Genomic DNA, 21,965 nt, shown 5'->3' on the forward strand with positions numbered 1-21,965 from the left:
AGACTTGGACACAGCTTCAGTTCTTCTTTCTCTGTCCTCACTCCCTCCCCCTCTCCAGCCTGGAAACTAAATGAACCAGTGATATTATGACAAGCATTAAACCATGAGATTTGCTTGAAATAGTGTTAGGAAGTGCAATAAAAACAAAGCTGAGGGTTCAGCGAGGACAACGTGACTTCTGTGCTATTCTTAAACCACTTTATTTACGCATTTACTGGAAGCTCATGCATTTATAAGGCCAGGACACAATGCTTGTCTAGACTCCCATTCATGCGCCATCTACAGTAGCCTACATTTGGTAAAAATGCAGTGCAGTTAAGGTCAGTAGAATAAAAGTCTGAAGTCTAGTCGAGTCTATGGAGTTTCATTTTTCACAGTTTAAGCTTTGTGATTGCATCTTGTGGTTTAGCACGCTCAGAGAGAGGGATGTGCACCTGCCAAACTAGTCAAAACCACCTTGTGGTAGTCTCTTGCTACAGCAGGAGTCCATGAGGACATTTGATGATGTTAGTGATATGATATCACTGACATCATATGATGTCATGCACACACAAACTAAACACAAAATAACCGCTCGAGTACTATGTACTTTCTATCTGATATTTAAACACCAATGGATACATCAGAGAGCAACACGAGGTCAGGATCTTGCATGCAGACCGGAGAAGCTAGGCACCGAACCACCACCTTTCCGATTAGTCACTGACTTACTCTACAGCCACCCCAATAATACATCTTTAGAATGACCTAATTGTGTTGTTTATGTCATTCAAGCAGTTACTACAAAGACAGAGTTCCAGTTTGCAAATGCTTTTTCGAAGCTGGAAACTATATAAATGATTTCCCACCAACACAGCGGCCCATATATTACACATATGTACTCTTTTTTATGGCCTCCCTTTAAATTTAGTATTTAGTATTTAGTATTTATTTATTTATTGTCATTGTCAAGAACAATGAAATTGCGTTTGGGGCTTCCATACAACCCAAAAAAAGAAGAAAATAATAAATACCCCTTAAAACCCAAGTGTACATATTTAACCCAGTGTGACTCCAATGCAATAAGACAATCCTTAGCAATAATGTTCGTAGAAATTCAGACAAAGACCTGAGAAACATGACAAAATACAACAATGCAACCCATTCAATATTATTGTACTGTGAGATATGATATCAGATATGATAGTTATCTATTTAAGAAAGAGGGGGGGGGGGGGCAGGAGGGGGAAGAGAATAAAGATATGATGCACCAATGCAGACCAGTTCATTGCTATTAAGAAGTTGGATATGGTTATTGTCCGTGAGAGGGGGGCAGAGAGTTCAGGAGCCTCACAGCCTGTGGATACAGGCTGTTGGCCAGTCTGGATGTTCTGGCCTGTATAGACCTGTACCTTCTCCCTGAGGGCAGCAGATGGAAAAGGTGGCGCGCAGGGTGATGTTGGTCCCGCAGGATACTGTGCACCCTCCTCAGACAGCGAGTGGGGAAGATATTACTGATCTCTGGCAGACTTGTTCCAATAATTCTGCCAGCTTCTTTCACCACCCGCTGGAGTGCTTGCTGATCGGCCTTGGTGCAGCTGGGGAACCACACTAGAAATCCATACGTCAGAACGCTGCTGATGGCACAGTTGTAGAAGTTCAACATCAGAGATCTGGGAATGTGTGCGCTCCGCAGTCTCCTCAGGTAGTAGAGGCGCTGTTGGGCCTTCCGTACAACTGAGGTGATATGGTTGCCCCAGGACAGGTCCTCGGTCACAGTTACCCCCAAGAATTTAAAACTGCTCACCCTCTCCACCGCCTCACTGCCAATGAAGAGAGGCAGATGGTTGTTATGACCCCTCTTCCGGAAATCTACAATGATCTCCTTGGTCTTTTTGGTGTTTAAGACCAAGTTATTGTCGTGGCACCATGACTCTAGTTGTTGCACCTCTGTCCTATAGTTTGTCTCATCATTGTTGGATATAAGTCCGAGCACTGTAGTGTCATCTGCAAACTTAACAATGAGATTGGACGCGCAGGAGGAAATACAGTCATGGGTGAAGAGAGTGTATAGCAGAGGGCTCAGAACACACCCCTGAGGGGCACCGGTGTTGACCACAAGGGTGGAAGAGGTGTTCTTACCCACTCTGACACTCTGTCTACGGTTAGTGAGGAAGTCCACAATCCAGTTGCACAGAGAGGAGTTAAGTCCCAGTTGGTGGAGTTTGGGACGGAGTTTGTATGGCCGGATGGTATTAAAAGCCGAGCTGTAGTCTACAAAGAGGAGCCGTGCATAGGTGTTCCTGTGTTCCAAGTGCTTCAGTAATGTGTGCAGCACTGTGGCGATCGCATCCTCGGTTGACCGGTTCTCCCTGTATGCAAACTGGTGCGAGTCCAGGGATGGTGGAAAAGCAGCTCTGATGTGTTTAATGACCAGTCTCTCCAGGCATTTGGCGGGAATGGGGGTGAGTGCCACAGGTCTGAAATCGTTCAGACATGTGACATTTGACTGTTTTGGGATGGGAACGATGGTTGCTGCTTTGAAACAGGATGGTACCAGTGAACAGGACAACGAGGTGTTATATATAGAGGTGAAGACGTCCGCCAGGTCCGCAGCACAGTCTTTTAGCACCCGGCCCAGCACTCCATCCGGCCCGGCCGCCTTCCTGGTGTTAATGCTCCGGAACACACGCCTCAGCTCATGAGTGCTCAGGACCGGAGCAGGGTCGGTTGAGGGGAGAGGGGACATAATATAGGGCTCTGTAACTAGAGGAGTGTCATGTCTGGTGCATTTCTTGTTCTTGTTTTTCTGTATTCCCTGAAGAGCCTCTCTCTTTAACACCATGTGGGGGGCGACCTTAGTAAACAGTGCAAGAGACAAGAGGAAAGACCTACCTGTACCTAAGAGGAAAAACCTCTTAGCAAAATCACAGTTTCAGATGCTAGCAGACAGGCTGGTCACACTATGCTCAGAGTTTTACATTTGATACTGAACAGAAGTATATCGTTTGTGCAGAGCAGCGGGTCTCATGCTAATATACAGGAACTCACAAAGACATCCGTTCATTCAGTGGAAGGTATATGTGAAGGTCCTATGGACCTGTCTCTTGATAGTTATTGTCTGAACTCTCTTATCTGACATTAGAAATTAAGGTGCTGTGTTCATTTTACTAAAGCTGAAAGGTTCTTCTAAGTGTAAATAATTACCAGCTTTCCTTTTCGTTATGACAGACTTTCCAAAGTGTTCCTTTCTGAATTGGAGTAAATATGGCTGTTTTAAAGGTGCTGTGGCGGTTAGTACTGTTTCATCATAGCAAGAAGATCCTTGGTTCAGCTCCTGCCTGGGGCTTTTTGTGTGTGTGGAGCTTCCATGTCATGGTACTCTGGCTTTCTCCCAGAGTCCAAAGATATGGATGGGTCCGGTTAATTGGTGAGTGAAAGATAGGCAGCTTGTCCTGGGTGTACCCTGTCTCTTGCCCTTTACCAAGCAGAAGGATATGGGTGGATGGCTTATTTGCTTTGAGATGAGGTTAGCTGGTGTGCTTTGCTTGCCATTTATGTAAGCTAGGTAGAACATTATAAACTTAAATGTATTAACTCTCATCAGAGGCAAGTCTTGTTTTATTAAGCAGGACAATGCCAAACTACATTCTGCAAATATGTATATATATATATATATATATATATATATATATATATATATATATATATATATATATATACATATACATATATATATATATAAAAAACACCCAGCACGCCCCTGCGGGCGGTCTATCCTTCAAGCTCGGGTCCTCTACCAGAGGCCTGGGAGCTTGAGGGTCCTGCGCAGTATCTTAGCTGTTCCCAGGACTGCACTCTTCTGGACAGAGATCTCCGATGTTATTCCTGGGATCTGCTGGAGCCACTCGCCTAGCTTGGGAATCACCGCACCTAGTGCTCCGATTACCACGGGGACCACCGTTACCTTCACCCTCCACATCCTCTCGAGCTCTTCTCTGAGCCCTTGGTATTTCTCCAGCTTCTCGTGTTCCTTCTTCCTGATATTGCTGTCATTTGGAACCGCTACATCGATCACTACGGCCGTCTTCTTCTGTTTGTCTACCACCACTATGTCCGGTTGGTTAGCCACCACCATTTTGTCCGTCTGTATCTGGAAGTCCCACAGGATCTTAGCTCGGTCATTCTCCACCACCCTTGGGGGCATCTCCCATTTTGACCTCGGGACTTCCAGGTTATACTCGGCACAGATGTTCCTGTACACTATGCCGGCCACTTGGTTATGGCGTTCCATGTATGCCTTGCCTGCTAGCATCTTGCACCCTGCTGTTATGTGCTGGATTGTCTCTGGAGCATCTTTACACAGCCTGCACCTGGGGTCTTGCCTGGTGTGATAGACCCCAGCCTCTATGGATCTTGTGCTCAGAGCTTGTTCTTGTGCTGCCATGATTAGTGCCTCTGTGCTGTCTTTCAGTCCAGCTTTGTCCAGCCACTGGTAGGATTTCTGGATATCAGCCACCCCCTCTATCTGCCGGTGGTACATACCGTGCAGGGGCCTGTCCTTCCATGATGGTTCCTCGTCTCCCTCCTCTTTCTTGGGTTTCTGCTGCCTGAGAGGTATTCACTGAGCACTCGGTCAGTTGGGGCCATACATATATATATACATATATATATATATATATATACATATATATATATATATATATATGCACCCCTAATATATATATATATATATATATATATATATATATATATATTAGGGGTGCAACGATATTCGTATCGATATTGAACCGTTCGATACAGTGCTTTCGGTTCGGTACGCATATGTATCGAACAATACAAAATTTTTCATTTATTTTATCAACTTTCCTTCTGACGATGCTGTCTGTGTTGAGCGCTCAGTGAATCTGCGCTCGACAGTGCAGCAGTCGAGCGCAGATTCACTGAGCGTAGGGCAAGCTAGTGAGACAGAAGTTAAGCTCTCCTTGCAACATGGCAAATTGAACCTCCCCCATCCTCATTCAGATCTGGCGTTTGGAACTATTTTGGTTTTCATGTGACGTATGACCCTGAAGGTAAGCGCGTCATGGACTAAAGTAAAGTATGTTGGATGTGCCATGCAATGCTCAATTACATGGGTGGGAACTAGTGTGTTAGCGCAGTTAGCTCGTTAACGTGTTGGCCGTCAAGCCCCACGCTCAAGGCGATCCGCGGTAGCTCGTTAACGGAGATTTGCCGTGTTGTGGCGTTAAGGTCATTTCAACGAGATTTACGCTGACAGCACTAGTGGGAACACAACGAATATGACTGCACATTTACTCCAACATCATCCTCGTGCAAAGACAAAAACAACAAGCATGCTACAAACTTTACCCGAGTCATTTAGACAGCCGTTAGCACAGGATTCTCCTTATGGGGACCTGATATGTTTAATATGCTGCTGAGAATATAGCCCAGAAGAAGCTATAGTATAGCTTTTATTTTGGAAAGAGCCATTTCTCTGTAATAAACTCTCTTTTCCAAAGATGAGTGATTCCTCAATCAGATACAGGGCTCGCAAAATTTTTCCAGTCGGGCTACCAAAATCTATCTCTGCCCTGCCCGTCGGCCTATCGCAGGAAGGAAAAATATATGTCAATGCTTTTGCATTCTTTCAGAAATGTAGCTGGGTAATTATGTCATTGGCATCGGTGAGCCACTGTCAATATGTGACATATTGAAATCATGTTTGAATTTGCGCTTGTTTTTTTGCTTTCACTTTGCAATCGTGCGAACTGTGTATAGAGAGCGACAGCACTGATCTGTGAGTGATGATAATTTGTGCACCAATTCCTCTGACATCGTCTTATTAATCGTTAGCTTACTATGCAAACATGACAAGTGAAATCTCCTGCAGCTTAAACATGTGAGAGGTTGATCGCAGAGAATCGCTGAGCTTATGTGAGTGCGTGTGTAAAAGCAGCAGGATATATATTTTAGTTCTGCTGAGCCAAATAAGACAGGTCAGGGTGAAGAAGTGACAGCCAAAGAAAAGCTTACCACAAAACGGAGAAGTTATGACAAATCAGACTATAAGGCAAAAAGAAAGTGCAGCTTTATGGTTTCATGGACAAAAGAATTTCTGTGGCTGCAATATGACGAGCTAAATAACCAGGGCTGCACATAAGTGGTCCGCAGGTGCGCATTCGCTGTCAAAATAAAAAACACGCACAAGGGTTAGGGTTAAATTTAAAAACTGTACTTTTGAGTTAAAATATATATTTATAATTTTAATAAATGACAAATTAAAAAGGCATGAACATTTTTTTTGTATCGAAAAAATATCGAACCGTGACACCAAAGTATCGAAACCGAACCGAACCGTGAATTTTGTGTATCGTTGCACCCCTAATATATATATATATATATATATATATATATATATATATATTAGGGGTGCATATATATATATATATATATGTATATATATATATATATATATGTATATATATATGTATGGCCCCAACTGACCGAGTGCTCAGTGAATACCTCTCAGGCAGCAGAAACCCAAGAAAGAGGAGGGAGACGAGGAACCATCATGGAAGGACAGGCCCCTGCACGGTATGTACCACCGGCAGATAGAGGAGGTGGCTGATATCCAGAAATCCTACCAGTGGCTGGACAAAGCTGGACTGAAAGACAGCACAGAGGCGCTAATCATGGCAGCACAAGAACAAGCTCTGAGCACAAGATCCATAGAGGCTGGGGTCTATCACACCAGACAAGACCCCAGGTGCAGGCTGTGTAAAGATGCCCCAGAGACAATCCAGCACATAACAGCAGGGTGCAAGATGCTAGCAGGCAAGGCATACATGGAACGCCATAACCAAGTGGCCGGCATAGTGTACAGGAACATCTGTGCCGAGTATAACCTGGAAGTCCCGAGGTCAAAATGGGAGATGCCCCCAAGGGTGGTGGAGAATGACCGAGCTAAGATCCTGTGGGACTTCCAGATACAGACGGACAAAATGGTGGTGGCTAACCAACCGGACATAGTGGTGGTAGACAAACAGAAGAAGATGGCCGCAGTGATCGATGTAGCGGTTCCGAATGACAGCAATATCAGGAAGAAGGAACACGAGAAGCTGGAGAAATACCAAGGGCTCAGAGAAGAGCTCGAGAGGATGTGGAGGGTGAAGGTAACGGTGGTCCCCGTGGTAATCGGAGCACTAGGTGCGGTGACTCCCAAGCTAGGCGAGTGGCTCCAGCAGATCCCGGGAACAACATTGGAGATCTCTGTCCAGAAGAGCGCAGTCCTGGGAACAGCTAAGATACTGCGCAGGACCCTCAAGCTCCCAGGCCTCTGGTAGAGGACCCGAGCTGGAAGGATAGACCGCCCGCAGGGGCGTGCTGGGTGTTTTTATATATATATATATATATATATATATAAACAACACCCAGCACGCCCCTGCTTTAAATATACATATATATATATATATATATATATATATATATATATATATATATATATATATGTATATTTAAAGCAAGGTTCACTAATAACAGTCTAATTTAGCTTACCTAAAGTCCAGACCTGTCAACCACTGAAAATATTTGACAAATTATAATTAGTGCTGTCAGCGTTAATCTCGTTAAAATGACGTTAACGCCATAACCGCATTAACAGCTTCAACGCATTAGCGCAGTTAGCTCATTAACGCGTTAGCGCCGTGCAGCCCCGCGCACGGGGCAACAGCACTGCCACTGACAGCACTAATTATAACAGAAAGAAAAGCTCCATGTTTGATCCCCTCAGTCTCCCAGCACGTATGACATCGCCTCTCGTCTGTCTGTCCTTCCTTCTGCCTGTGTTTGTGTAACCTGTCTGCACTGTCTGTTACGTCAACTTCACCACCTCAGACTAAACACAATGCAAAGTCTCTTTCTCTCTCTCTCTCTCACACACACACACACACACACACACACACACACACACACACACACACAGGGGTGGCCCTGTTTGATCCCTCTTAAAGTCAGTCAAGGGTGTTACATGTTTCCAGTTCACTTCAGGCCCATCAACATGCCCCATTGGAAATTTACTGGCCTTTCAGCAGCACAGTCGGGCCCTATAAACACACTCGTGCACCACCAGTGTGCACTAACACACACATAGACGCAACGACACAATGCAGACACTCACACCAACACACCCCTGTCACCCCCTTTTACAGTGCCTGAAGTTTGGTTCGGCCGCCCGCTGTGCCAGGGTCGGCCCCTTAGGACAGTGTGCCTGCCCTTTCTCCCAGTCTGTGTGTGCACGTGTGCGTGTGGCCCTCGCATTCCTGACTCTGGTGTCATCCGTCTCATCAGACATTTCCCGGCACATAAACTCTCACTGACACAAGTTTATTTATGAAGTCTAATGGGCTGTTATTCCAGCACGCTGTCGTGGCCGACTTTATCTTGCTCACTTCCCTTTATGTCTCTCTCTCTCTGTATCTCTCCATCCAAACAGATGTGGATGAGTGTCTGGACAACAACGGTGGATGCCAGCAAGTGTGTGTTAACACCATGGGGAGCTATGAGTGTATGTGCACAGAGGGCTTCTTCCTCAGTGACAACCAGCATACCTGCATCCACCGCTCTGACGGTAAGACATCAGTGGAGAAAGAGTGCAGTCCACAGTGAACTCTCACCGTGGACCGCACACAAAACACTTTTTTGTTGCTGTGAGGCAACAAGTCTAATTCATATGATGGTTCATTGGTTTTGAATCTTGACTTTTGAAGCACATGGCTCAACTAGCAACATCAAATTATTTGTTCTAAGACAATAACTGTAACTGACCAGTGATGTCGTAGATTTGCAGTTTGAGCAACACTAAACGTGATAGTGCTCGTGATAGTGCTAATATAAATGTGAATATGTGGAATAAAATTCATTGTAAAATTCCAGAATTTACATTTTCTATCACAGATAATTATGATGATGACCTTTTTTCCAATGTCATGAGCACCAAACCAAGTCTTGATAAGGAGGATAAAAATAGCTCATAATCATGATGTGAAGCTTTTCCCAGTCAGTCCAGATGGGAATATAATTTTGAGGTGTCAAAATCCAATGCAAAACTTTATGGATCTGGAAAAAGAATTGCCACATAGGCATGAAGATGTAGGCAGGCTATTGGACAAACTGTGGCAAACAAGCTCTGTGTTTAATTATTCCTCCAATTTAATTCAATTCAATTCAGTTCAGTTTTATTTATACAGCGCCAAATCACAACAACAGTCGCCTCAAGGCGCTTTATATTGTAAGGTAGACCCTACAATAATACATGCAGAGAAAAACCCAACAATCATATGACCCCCTATGAGCAAGCACTTGGTGACAGTGGGAAGGAAAAACTCCCTTTTAACAGGCAGAACCAGGCTCAGGGAGGGGCGGGGCCATCTGCTGTGATTGGTTGGGGTGAGAGAAGGAAGACAGGATAAAGACATGCTGTGGAAGAGAGACAGAGATTAATAACAGGTATGATTCAGTGCAGAGAGGTCTGTTAACACATGTTCAGTGAGAAAGGTGACAGGAAATGCTCAATGCATGATGGGAATCCCCCAGCAGCCTACACCTATTGCAGCATAACTAAGGGAGGATTCAGGGTCACCCGATGCAGCCCTAACTATATGCTTTTGCAAAAAGGAAAGTTTGAAGCCTGATCTTAATCCAAACTGGAAGCTTCTTCTACAGAGGAGGGGCCTGAAAACTGATTCCATTCCATAAAATTATTTCTCTTGACTGTTTTCATCACTCAGTTTTGTGTTTCAGCCGAGGATTTTGACTACAACCTAGGAAGGTAGACAGAACATTTTGAATTCAGTAAGACAGTCACAGAACCCCACAGCCACCCTAGCCTTTGTTGATGAAGAAAACACAACCACTGAATACACTGAATACAAATACAACCACAACAATGTATGCCACCTTGCAGGAGATCTAGATGCTGAGAATAAAGAAACCCATCTGCACATCATAAAACCTATTGTTCAGGCATTTACACACCAGATGTGTAACATCTGTGTGCATTAAAATATTTTGAGTCAACTAAATAGCGTCACCTGAGCAGCCGTCGACACTGACCATGTAGTCTGATCATTTTTTCTGATCCTAATCAACAGATCTGAGCAAGTGCACACATGACTCAACGTGCACACCAGTACTGAATATACAAATTGTAGAATAATACAATTTTACCTGAGACAAGTAGCTAGATGCTGCTCTGTGTCTGAAGTGATTTCACTGCCTCCTCAGAGGCAAAACTCGGTAGCTAAAAAGCTGCAACAGCCCCAGTATGATCCTAAGATATGTAAGAAAGTGGCCATGATACAGCTTCAATTCCTGAAGCAAACCTTGAAATTCTCCCTGTTGCTTCCTTCTTGTGAGTTTTGGATGAACTGATTCCTTCTCGTTTGGAAACATCAGTACCAGCTCATCATGGCTTCATATTGACTTCATTTTCTTCACAGTGCTTTCTTTGAGGAGATAATTTTCACAAAAACATGTTCGGTTTGTACATGACAAGTTCATATCCTGAAAATTATGAATTTCGTGTCGCTTTCACAACATGATTAGGTTGTAACGGCCTTTGCTCTACACTGCTGTAAAACGTATTTGCTCTTTACCTGGTTACTTTTTTTGCTTATTTGTCACACTTACATGTTTCAGATCATTAAGAAATTGTAAATATTAGACAAAGATAACCAAAGGAGACAACTTTCAGTTTTTAAATAATTCTTTTATTTAAGGGAAAAATCCATCCAAGCTTACCTGGCCCTGTGTGAAAAAGTATTTGCCCCCTAAACCTAATAACTGCTTTACCACCCTTAGCAGCATCTTTAGCAATATCTTGCATTCAGTCTTTCACAGCGCTGTGGAGAAAGTTTGCCCCGTTCTTCTTTTCAGAAGTATTTTAATTCAGCCACACTGGAGGGTATTCATGTATAAGCAGAGTGTAAAATTGATTGGATTGCAGTTTTAAACAGGACCATACTCCTCCCGATCAACTACGGATGCTCCCGGTGCCAGACATCCACAATCCATCAAACACTGTGTGCAGGCTGCCGTCGAATACAAGCTGGCGGGAGGTACGCAGTTGGTTGGAGAGCGCAGTGGACTGGAAGAAACACGGTTTAACTGCGACATGTGAAAAGTTCAGTGTATCCTGGAGCAATTTTAGTTTTACAGCGGAGAGTCCTAGAAAGAGATTTCAGGAGAACCACCCTTCTCTCACCTTGGGAGTAGCAGGGAGGCCAGCGAGACGTCCTTTCTGTTCATTTGTGTGGAGAAGGCGGGCTCTTGTCTGTGCCCACAAACATGCGAGGCTTGTAACCTAGGGGCACTGTGAATGGAGAGAGACCTGTTGCAGATGAGGTAAGTGACTTATGCGCACATTCAATCCATCCGTCCATTACTTGAGCCAACACAGCGGAGGTCTGCCTTCCACTCTTGGTTTAATCTTTCTGTTCGTCCGCAAATCCGGAACTCAGGTTGGCTCCGAGAGGTGAATGGAAAACCTTCCATAACTGGGATATGAAGCGGGTTGTCGGTCTGACACAATCTCCAAAGGAATGCCATTGAGCCTGAAAACATGTTCAAGATGGAGATTAAACGTTTCAGTGGCAGGAGTTTGATAATTTAGAGAAGGAACTATGAAATGTCCTGATTTAGAGAATCTATGGAAGAAGGCCTGTGACAAGGATCCAGCTTAAACTCCCAGGATTATCTTCCCCACTGTGTGTGAGCATGCAAGAACGCTCTCTGGCTTAAGATCATCTCTATCAGGTGAAAACTCATGGGAAGGGGCATCAGGCTTTATATTCCTTGACCCTGGATGATAAGAAACGGAGCAGCTGAACAACCAAAGAGCAGAGACCAACATGCCTGAATTCTGCCTTTGGTGTTCTGCACATAAGTCAAGTTCCTATGGTTAGTCCATATTACAAAATGTTGCTCGACCCCCTCTAAGTCCTCTGAAAACACAACTTAGAAAAGTTACTGAGGGTGTGTGAAACACATAGAGACGGATCTCAGTTAACTGCTGCAGCATGCTGAATACAAAGATGTTCAGAAAGTGTCCGAGGACATCAGTTACTAGGACATGAAACATGGTGGGGGAGTGTTTCGTTAGTCCAACAAGCACCACCAGGTATTCAAAGTAGTCCAGTGGTGTGTTGAATTCCACTTGTCCCCTTCTGACTAAATGGTACTGAGGTCAACTTTGTAAAGATGGAGGGGCTTGAAAGCAGAACTGTTTCCTGGCAGTGGGTATTTCTTTTCTTTCTTTCTTTCTTTTTTTTTTTACAGTGATCTAAGGAAGTCCATAAATGGCCTGAGAGTCCTATCCTTTTTGTCCACAAAGAACAACCCTACGCCCACTAGAGATGAGGTGGGCCTGAATATACTTCTCATGAATATACTTCTCAATCGTCTCTCTTTGCAGATCCTAACAGAAGGAAAGGGGCAAATACTTTTTCACTGAAAATCACAGAATGAAAATGGCAGTTTTGCTATTGGAATGATGGTATAGCCAATGATAGTGATGCTCAAATGGGAAACATGAAATGTTCCTGGAAAACATTTTATCTTTAGATTGTGATGCTTAATGTGAGTTAATACAATTCAATATAAGGCCTCAAGGGCTTTATAGTTTAAGGTAGAGACCCTAATAAACCCAATGAGCAGATGATCTCATATGAGCAAACACAAGACGATAACCTCTGACAGAACTGGGCTCATGGAGGGAGAGCCACTGCCCTTCCTGACAGACATGCTGTGGAAGAGAGCCAGAAATCAGTAATAACTAATGAAATGCAAAGTGGAATATAAATATCCAGGTAAGGAAATCCCCAAAAGTTGATTCTCTTTATCTGGACGTAGCGTTTTCAGTGGGAGAAACGTTTCGTCATTCATCCAACTGACTTCTTCAGTCTCAGCTGACTGCAGGTTTAATCAACCTTTGTAAACAATGCATTTGCACAATGACTGAAACTAGCAGCAGAACAGTGGCCTGTAGGTCTGTTTCTTGATCCCTGAAGACGTCATGTAGATGAGTGATGAAACGTTTCTCCCCAAGTCCAGATGAACAGAATCAACTTTCTGGGGCATAACTAAGAGAGATTTCATGTTCACCTGACCCAAGAAACAGTCACTATATATATAAACTACTATGCTTTGTCAAAAAGGAACGTTTAAATCTAATCTAAAAAGGAAAGGGTGTCTATCTCCTGGATTCAAACTGGGAGCTGGTTCCACAGAAGAGTGTCCTGAAAGGTGAAGACTCTACATTTTTACTTTGAAATATCTCAGGAAGCCCTAGTAAACCATCAGACTGAGAGCAGAGTGCTCTATTGGGCTTATACGGTACTATGAGGTCTTTAAGAAAACATGGTGCCTGATTATTCAAGACCTTGTGTGTGTGAGGACAAGGACTTTAAATTTAACAGGATCCAGTGAAGTGAAACCAGTACAGGAGAGCTATGTCCCTGTCAGTACTCTCTCAGGTGTTTTGGATCAAAGGCTTTTCAGTGAGCTTTTAGGACAGTCTGATAATAATGAACAGGAATTTATAAGAATTTAGCAACTCTGATGCCATTATCAATATTTCTTATTCTTATTATTTTCTCAAAATAATATGTAATGTAATATCAAAGACCATTAACTGCAGACTGTGTGGTCAAATGTTTGTGATGTTTTCCTGTCTTTGTTGTGAAGTGTTGGGGTCATTAGTCAAAAAAACAGTAATGTATGTTACACATATTAAACAGAACTCTTAAATACAGTACTTTACTTAATTGCTCCCAGGAGAAAGCCATTTGTTGCACTATTCCTATATTATTTTTGTGTTTCTCCACAAAATGACCCAAAATGCACTGGCTTGTAATTACCACCGTCCCACACACCAACACAAATCTCTATCCTAATGAGATCCACGTGTCATCTGTCTCTTAGCTTCACTGTGATGAGCTCTGAAACCTGACTGGAACTCTTCAAATAAACTGTTTCTCAGCAGTGATGCAATAACGTAACAGCTTAAATTTGTTTTTTAGTCCTAAAACGTTTTTTGTTTTTTGTTCTTACGAGCTCTTCAGCCCGCTCAACGAAGCCTGGAAAACACACGGCGAGTTAAAGAGAGCCACGTCCACTGTACTGTACTTTAAGACACATTCGGTCAGGATTAACTGAAGAAATGCTGTGAATATTTGGGAAGTTTTCATTTTGTTTGATAACACAAACTTGTGAAGGAGAATCTTTGTATTATCATATAAATATTTAGTAAGTCGGCCATTTAATAGTTGATGTTTCTTTGCTGTTACTTGGCTGTTTGAGTCAGAATCAGTGAATGAATAACAGTTAGCACATTGTTTTAGGTCATTCCAAATGTTTAGAGCTGAGCTATTCATGCTTGTCAAGTCAAGTCAAGTTGGCTTTATTGTCACTTCACCCATATACAGTTAGTACACAGTGAAGCGAAACAACGTTCCTCCAGGACCAAGGTGCTACATGCAACATAAATTTACAACATAAATAAACAGAAAACACTAAACTAGCTAACTAAGAGGCCTAGTTAGCTGGCTAGCAGAGACAAGACAGACTGACCTAACATGAATTACAACATAAATTAACAAAAACTAACTATTTAACTATCTAAGGAAGACTTTTTTTTTTCATGTTAACAGACAGCAGACAACAAAGTGCACGTGCAAATGTGCACGTAAATGGTGCTCAGTAGTCGATGTAGTCGATTTTGATGTAGAGTAGAATTTAATGTGGAGCATTAGAGGGAAATGGGAGACAGAGTGTCCAATATGATGTCTTTTTGCAATTCTTTTTGATTTTCCTTCCCAGTTTTTAAGTCCATCACAAAAATAAAATAAAAAACATGCAAAAAAAAATTATGTAAAGACCACAGAAGACTAAATTTGTGTGCATAGTCAGCAGCACGCACACAAATGAGACTGTGTAGGTTAATTTGGCACTTTTTACAAACATTAGAAAGCATACTATGTGCTGATTGTGCAAGAGACCATTTTTTTTAGTTCAATAAACACTTGTTGCAATATCACAGAGCAGAAATTGTGCACATTTTCATGCATAACAGACTGCACTTATGATTAAGTAGATTAGACATACCCTCATCAGATCTGACAAATTAATCTGTGCTACTCTTGGTAGATTGGCTAAAGTACTATACTATGTACTGTCAGTAAGACCTGCAGCTGTTTAAAGACAACTGGCATTATTATATCCTTATCTTTGTCCACTTCTATGCTGCTCTTTGCACTTAGGAGCATAAACAGTAACTCAGTTTGGTGTTCAAGACAGCTGCTGAGCTGCGACCTGCACAGTGTCTGTTTATGAACACAAAATGCTGCTGCATGAAGAGGCAGATGAAACCGTGGTCTCGTACGATGTTACATCTCTCTTCACTTGCATCCCAGTCACAGAAGCGTTGGTAGTTTGTAAGAGATCACAGGATGACCCCAACCTCAGCAACAGGACCGCTCTCAGCATCGACCAAGTCTGTTTGAACTGTGTCTTCATTCCACCTACTTCACATACAAGGGTCAGTTCTACAGGCAGAAACATGGGTGTGCCGTGGGCTCCCAGTTTCACCCATCGTGGCCAATTTGTACATGGAAGAAGTGGAAAAGAGGGCTTTGCTATCCTACCCTGAAACACCACCACTGGTTCAGGTATGTGGATGACACCTGGGTGAAAATCAAATCTCAGGTCGTTCCACATTTCACGGATCACAGTAACCTGGTGGACCGACACATCAAATTCACCAGGGAGGATATGAACAGTGGCAGGTTAGCCTTCTTAGACTGTGAGATTTCCATCAGTAATGGGGGACATCTAAAAGCTGACGTGTACCGGAAACCTACGCATATGGGTCAGTATTTAAGGTTTGACTCTCATCATCCACTGGAGCACAAACTGGGCGTCATCAGGACGCTACAACACAGAGCGAACACCATCCCCACGGACACAGCAGCCAGAGAGGCAGAAGAACATCAAGAAGGCCCTGAGTAACTGTGGTTATCCCAGCTGGACTTTTGTCAAAGCTGATTAAGGAACTGACCCCCCAGCCCTTTGTTCCTTCAGTGGCCTGGTTTCAGTCATTATGCAAATGTCCTGTTTATACGATTGAAACCTGCAGTCAGCTGAGACTGAAGACGTCACCTGGATGAGTGACGAAACGTTTCTCCCACAAAACGCTACGTCCAGATGAACAGAATCAACAGTTTCTGAGTCACATTTCTTTACGTTGTCCTTCCAAGGAGTCAGACTTCCTTATCATTTTTAAAATGGTCTGATCAATCAGATTGACGACCTGTCTAGAGTGCACCTGCCTCTCACGCTATGACAGCTACTATAAGTTAAAGAAAATGGATGGATGGGCAGTATTTCATCAGGCTTTCTGAAGCTCTTTCATAGTTTTTCCTCAAATACAAACTAAGCAAGCTTCCAGAATGGTTTGATGCCTAAAGGACTTTAGTGAACTTGAAGTTCTGTAAGTAGACTGTAACAACAATTCACTACGATGTAGGCACTCACAGAGCTCCTTTATGAGTTACTTTTGGCTAACAAGCCAAAATAAGTTAATGCTGAGACATATAAAAAAGAAAATGAATTTGGTTTGTGTTCGCATGTTTGACTTGCTTTATTTTTTCAGTTAGTTAAATTTTACAGTGTTCAGTTTTCATGGTTCTTGTCCAAGTGTAACCAATAATGGCTTAAGGTGGTAGCACATTCTCACTTTATCATTCTTCCTCCCCCTGCTTGCTACAAGATCCTGCCCCTGACCAAGCTAGACATGGAAACCGCATTTGTATAATTCCTATCACTGCTGCAGATTATAAGGAAATATTTTATGGATTAAAGGCACAAAATCACAGCAACAACTGCCTCAAAGTGACTATAAGAGAAAGCCCCAACAATTAGCTGCTTAACAAAAAGTGAGGTTTGTATCTGTGGCACATTCTCTCTGTCTGCTCCTCCTGTTTGCAGGACAAGAGACCCCAAAACAAAACAAAACAACTAGTTGAAAAATACGTGAAAAACTGAAAGGTGCATTTTGTTGTGTTCAATATTGTAAACTTATTGTGAAAAGTAACAAGCACAATGATTTAGTAGAATCTGTAGTACTGGCCCTGTATTTACTTGGTGTTGGATTGATACCAAAGTTTGCAGCATCGCAGGGCATTAGTCATTTTGTCTTTGGTAAAGTGCAATGGTTAACATCCCAGAGAACACCTCAGGCTGTAAGTGCAACAAATATCAGTCATTTAGCAAGATGCTATCCTGATGTTTGCTGCTATTACAGTTATATTTGTACATTTGAAATTACTTTTTAAATAGTAAATATTCTGAATTAATTATTTACATCCTCACTGTGAACACATCACAGAGATAAGACAGAAAAGAGGAAGTCTTGTGAGAGGTCATCATAATACTGATCAAATACAGGGAGTGCAGAATTATTAGGCAAATGAGTATTTTGTCCACATCATCCTCTTCATGCATGTTGTCTTACTCCAAGCTGTATAGGCTCGAAAGCCTACTACCAATTAAGCATATTAGGTGATGTGCGTCTCTGTAATGAGAAGGGGTGTGGTCTAATGACATCAACACCCTATATCAGGTGTGCATAATTATTAGGCAACGTCCTTTCCTTTGGCAAAATGGGTCAAAAGAAGGACTTGACAGGCTCAGAAAAGTCAAAAATAGTGAGAGATCTTGCAGAGGGATGCAGCAGTCTCAAAATTGCAAAGCTTCTGAAGCGTGATCATCGAACAATCAAGCGTTTCATTCAAAATAGTCAACAGGGTCGCAAGAAGCGTGTGGAAAAACCAAGGCGCAAAATAACTGCCCATGAACTGAGAGAAGTCAAGCGTGCAGCTGCCAAGATGCCACTTGCCACCAGTTTGGCCATATTTCAGAGCTGCAACATCACTGGAGTGCCCAAAAGCACAAGGTGTGCAATACTCAGAGACATGGCCAAGGTAAGAAAGGCTGAAAGACGACCACCACTGAACAAGACACACAAGCTGAAACGTCAAGACTGGGCCAAGAAATATCTCAAGACTGGTTTTTCTAAGGTTTTATGGACTGATGTAATGAGAGTGAGTCTTGATGGGCCAGATGGATGGGCCCGTGGCTGGATTGGTAAAGGGCAGAGAGCTCCAGTCCGACTCAGACGCCAGCAAGGTGGAGGTGGAGTACTGGTTTGGGCTGGTATCATCAAAGATGAGCTTGTGGGGCCTTTTCGGGTTGAGGATGGAGTCAATCTCAACTCCCAGTCCTACTGCCAGTTTCTGGAAGACACCTTCTTCAAGCAGTGGTACAGGAAGAAGTCTGCATCCTTCAAGAAAAACATGATTTTCATGCAGGACAATGCTCCATCACACGCGTCCAAGTACTCCACAGCGTGGCTGGCAAGAAAGGGTATAAAAGAAGAAAAACTAATGACATGGCCTCCTTGTTCACCTGATCTGAACCCCATTGAGAACCTGTGGTCCATCATCAAATGTGAGATTTACAAGGAGGGAAAACAGTACACCTCTCTGAACAGTGTCTGGGAGGCTGTGGTTGCTGCTGCACGCAATGTTGATGGTGAACAGATCAAAACACTGACAGAATCCATGGATGGCAGGCTTTTGAGTGTCCTTGCAAAGAAAGGTGGCTATATTGGTCGCTGATTTGTTTTTGTTTTGTTTTTGAATGTCAGAAATGTATATTTGTGAATGTGGAGATGTTATATTGGTTTCACTGGTAAAAATAAATCATTGAAATGGGTATATATTTGTTTTTTGTTAAGTTGCCTAATAATTCTGCACAGTAATAGTCACCTGCACACACAGATATCCCCCTAAAATAGCTAAAACTAAAAACAAACTAAAAACTACTTCCAAAAACATTCAGCTTTGATATTAATGAGTTTTTTGGGTTCATTGAGAACATGGTTGTTGTTCAATAATAAAATTATTCCTCAAAAATACAACTTGCCTAATAATTCTGCACTCCCTGTATAGTAAGAGCATGTGAGCTGAAAGCAAGGCCAGGCTGCAGGACACGAAACATCAACTCAGTCAGCAATAATATGCAGTAACCTCTTTCACATTTTTAAGGCACTAGTATGCTGTTCCAGATTGTTCTTCCCCACTTTTACCCATTCCTGTTTACAGCCCTACCATTTTCTGTTGTCCATCCATCCATCCATCCATCACATCCATCCATCCATCCATCCATCCATCCATCCCTCCCTCCCTCCCTCCCTCCCTCTTCCGCTTATCCTTTTCAGGGTTGCAGATGGACTGGAGCCTATCCCAGATGTCGTAGGGTGAGAGGCAGGGTACAGCATGGACAGGTGGCCAATCCGTCGCAGGGCTAACACATAGACACGGACAACCATTCGCACCAGTTTTTTTTTCTATTGTAACTAAAGTAATTTAAAGTAACGTAATGTAAAGTTATTTTAGACGTTGTAGATTATAGATAACTATGTAAGCGCCCATAGTGAGAGCACTGACATTCTGACTTTCACACTTAGGCGAGATATGGATCGCGTGACATTTGATGCCAGCTGTGGTTCTTTAAATCCTTTGAAACTATCCTGCTGTTGTAACCCATTCAATCTGTCACATTTAATATCCACTCAATGTGTGGTGGCAAGGACCACTGAAGGACCAGTGATCCTGACACGGACAGGGGTTGCTTTCTCTTCTCGTTCTATAAATGCAATAAATGGGCCTATGAATGAGCACAGTGTTGCAATCAGGTTCAAAGACACATGAGAAGACAGTCATCTGTCTTCTATTCAGTGACACATAAAGGGGACACTGGGGCAAAGTGCTGAAGGGTGAGTTAGAGGAGAGAAAAGTGAGGTAAAAGGAAAAGGCAGAGATAGACTGGCCTCTCTGTGCTGTCCCTCTCTAGCCTGAGTGGTCACAGTGTTGGTGTGGTCAGGGTGAAGGCACGTAGGAGCTAGTATCAGGATGTTAGAGGATTCTCTGTTGAGATGTTCGGAGAGAGATCCACAAATAGATGTGTGTTTGCTCACTGGAAACACCATAAAATGCCTGTCTTTTTGCTCTCTCCACATCTTACAAAAGGGGAAGCAGATTCAGGTGACAGCTAGGGACACTTCCTCTTCTTCATTTCTGTGTAATGTAGCCGACGAAGTTTGGTCAACTATCCACAGCGCAGATTATCATGTATTTGAAAAACTGAATGATCCATTTCATTTAATCCATTCATTTATGTTAACACTAAATTTGTTTTTCATCGATGCTTTTAGGAATCCACCTTAACAGAGAAACAGCACCTTCTCAGTCTCAGTACTTCTGGTCTTCCTGTCTGTCCACCCCGTCCTCTGTGCTGTGTACTTTTTAGATTGTGTAATCCCTGCTGCTGTCAGGGGGATCTTCATGGTAAACAACCAGTGAAGATGCTTGTGGTATATTTCTGCTGCCCTGCTCTTGCTGGCTGTCTCAAGCCTTTAACCGCCACTGCACCGCCCCATCCAGAGCTCCTCAATCAAGAGCTTGTCTCCTGAACCTCTCACTGGACAGGAATAGCAGCAGCATCCCAATATCCCACAGGAATCTCCCTGCACATTTCCAAGCCCACCTTCCCTAATCCTGTATCTTCTCCTTCTTCCTGTTCTTTATGTAATCTGTACAAGTTCTGCAGATTACACAAAGAACGCAGCTTTTTATATCTCATACTGATGCTGTGATGACCCAGATTTCATTTTCTGCTTCACTATATGTCAGAAGATGCTGAACAGCATTTATTTCAGAGCATTAATGAAGAATTCTGCATCTTAAAAAAATCGTACATAATGTACATAAAAGACAATGTCCCGCTTGGGCCGTTTGTCCCACTTAAGATGTCCAACAGTTCCACCAAAGAGACATTCTTCTTCTAAGCTTCTCACATGGTTTCAGTTGAATAACTAATAACTAAATTATATAGTATTTGTAAAATAATATTTTATAAATCAGTGATTGACAGTCCTCAAATGAAAACAGATTCATGGAGCAGAACTTTCCTTTTCCTTCTTTTCCTTTCCCGTTAGTCATCTAATAGCCTCTTAGCTATGTGGTGACTCTTTGGAGCGTCTCCAACCACTAGTTTGCAGAAAATTAACTATTTCTAAAGTAGGTCAAACTATTTAAAAGCAACTGAGCCCCCAAAAAACTGTACTCTGTAACTAGATAGATAAAAATGTAACTTTATGTGGTGCAATATAGAATTTCTTTAAGCTCTGGTATTTTCAGGATATTATGTTGGTGATCATTTGTAGTTCACCTGACGGTAAATGCTGAGTCAGATTATCTGCCTCAAAATGTATTTATGGAAACATATTATATGGGTTTGTGATTTGTTTAAAGATTTGTGAAGACCAGTAGAAATGAACAGTTCCTGCACTTCACAACGATCTACACTGTATGACCAGCGTGAGTATGAGCAGCAATTTTTCACACCAGACAGAGTGAGAATCTCCAACCTTCCATTTATTTCACAAAGTCTTCAAAGAGTTGATCACAGTGCAGAAACAGCACTATTGGAGGTTCTTATGGTCTCTGACAGTGGACTCATCTCAGACCTCCGTGCAGCATTTGATGCTGCTGAACACAACGTTTTACTGCAGAGATTTGAACATACTGTAGGTATTAAAAGTTTGAATCATTTCTAACAGACTCTAGAGACAAACGATTAGACATACAACTGTTTGGTGTTTGTAAAAGCAGAGGAGTCTGTGTGAGAGAAGGAGAGACGCTGTGTGTTAGGTTGTTGCTTTGCATATGGTAAGTGTCAGCTCACGGCTCATTTCTTTCTTCCTGACACTCGGCTGGGGGATAATAAAGCCTAGCAACAATTGTTTGTTCCATTATGGTGTGTTTTCCACTCTGTTGTGCTTCATAGCTCTGTCTGAAGCACAT

General features: G+C 42.7%; 1 protein-coding gene across 1 annotated transcript in view; it reads left to right on the top strand.

Annotated features, from left to right (window-relative positions):
- Positions 1-21,965, top strand: part of scube1 (signal peptide, CUB domain, EGF-like 1) — a 120,339-nt gene that overhangs the window by 32,049 nt on the left and 66,325 nt on the right. Inside the window, exon 4 of the mRNA XM_085376815.1 lies at positions 8,477-8,611. Within this exon, the coding sequence (XP_085232941.1) occupies positions 8,477-8,611 (135 nt within the window). The remainder of the gene's footprint in view (positions 1-8,476; positions 8,612-21,965) is intronic.

The sequence above is a fragment of the Diplotaxodon limnothrissa genome, linkage group LG17 (genome assembly GCF_057381915.1).
Source record: "Diplotaxodon limnothrissa isolate DT_005_m linkage group LG17, D_limnothrissa_male_GT1.1, whole genome shotgun sequence".
Lineage (NCBI taxonomy): Eukaryota > Metazoa > Chordata > Actinopteri > Cichliformes > Cichlidae > Diplotaxodon > Diplotaxodon limnothrissa.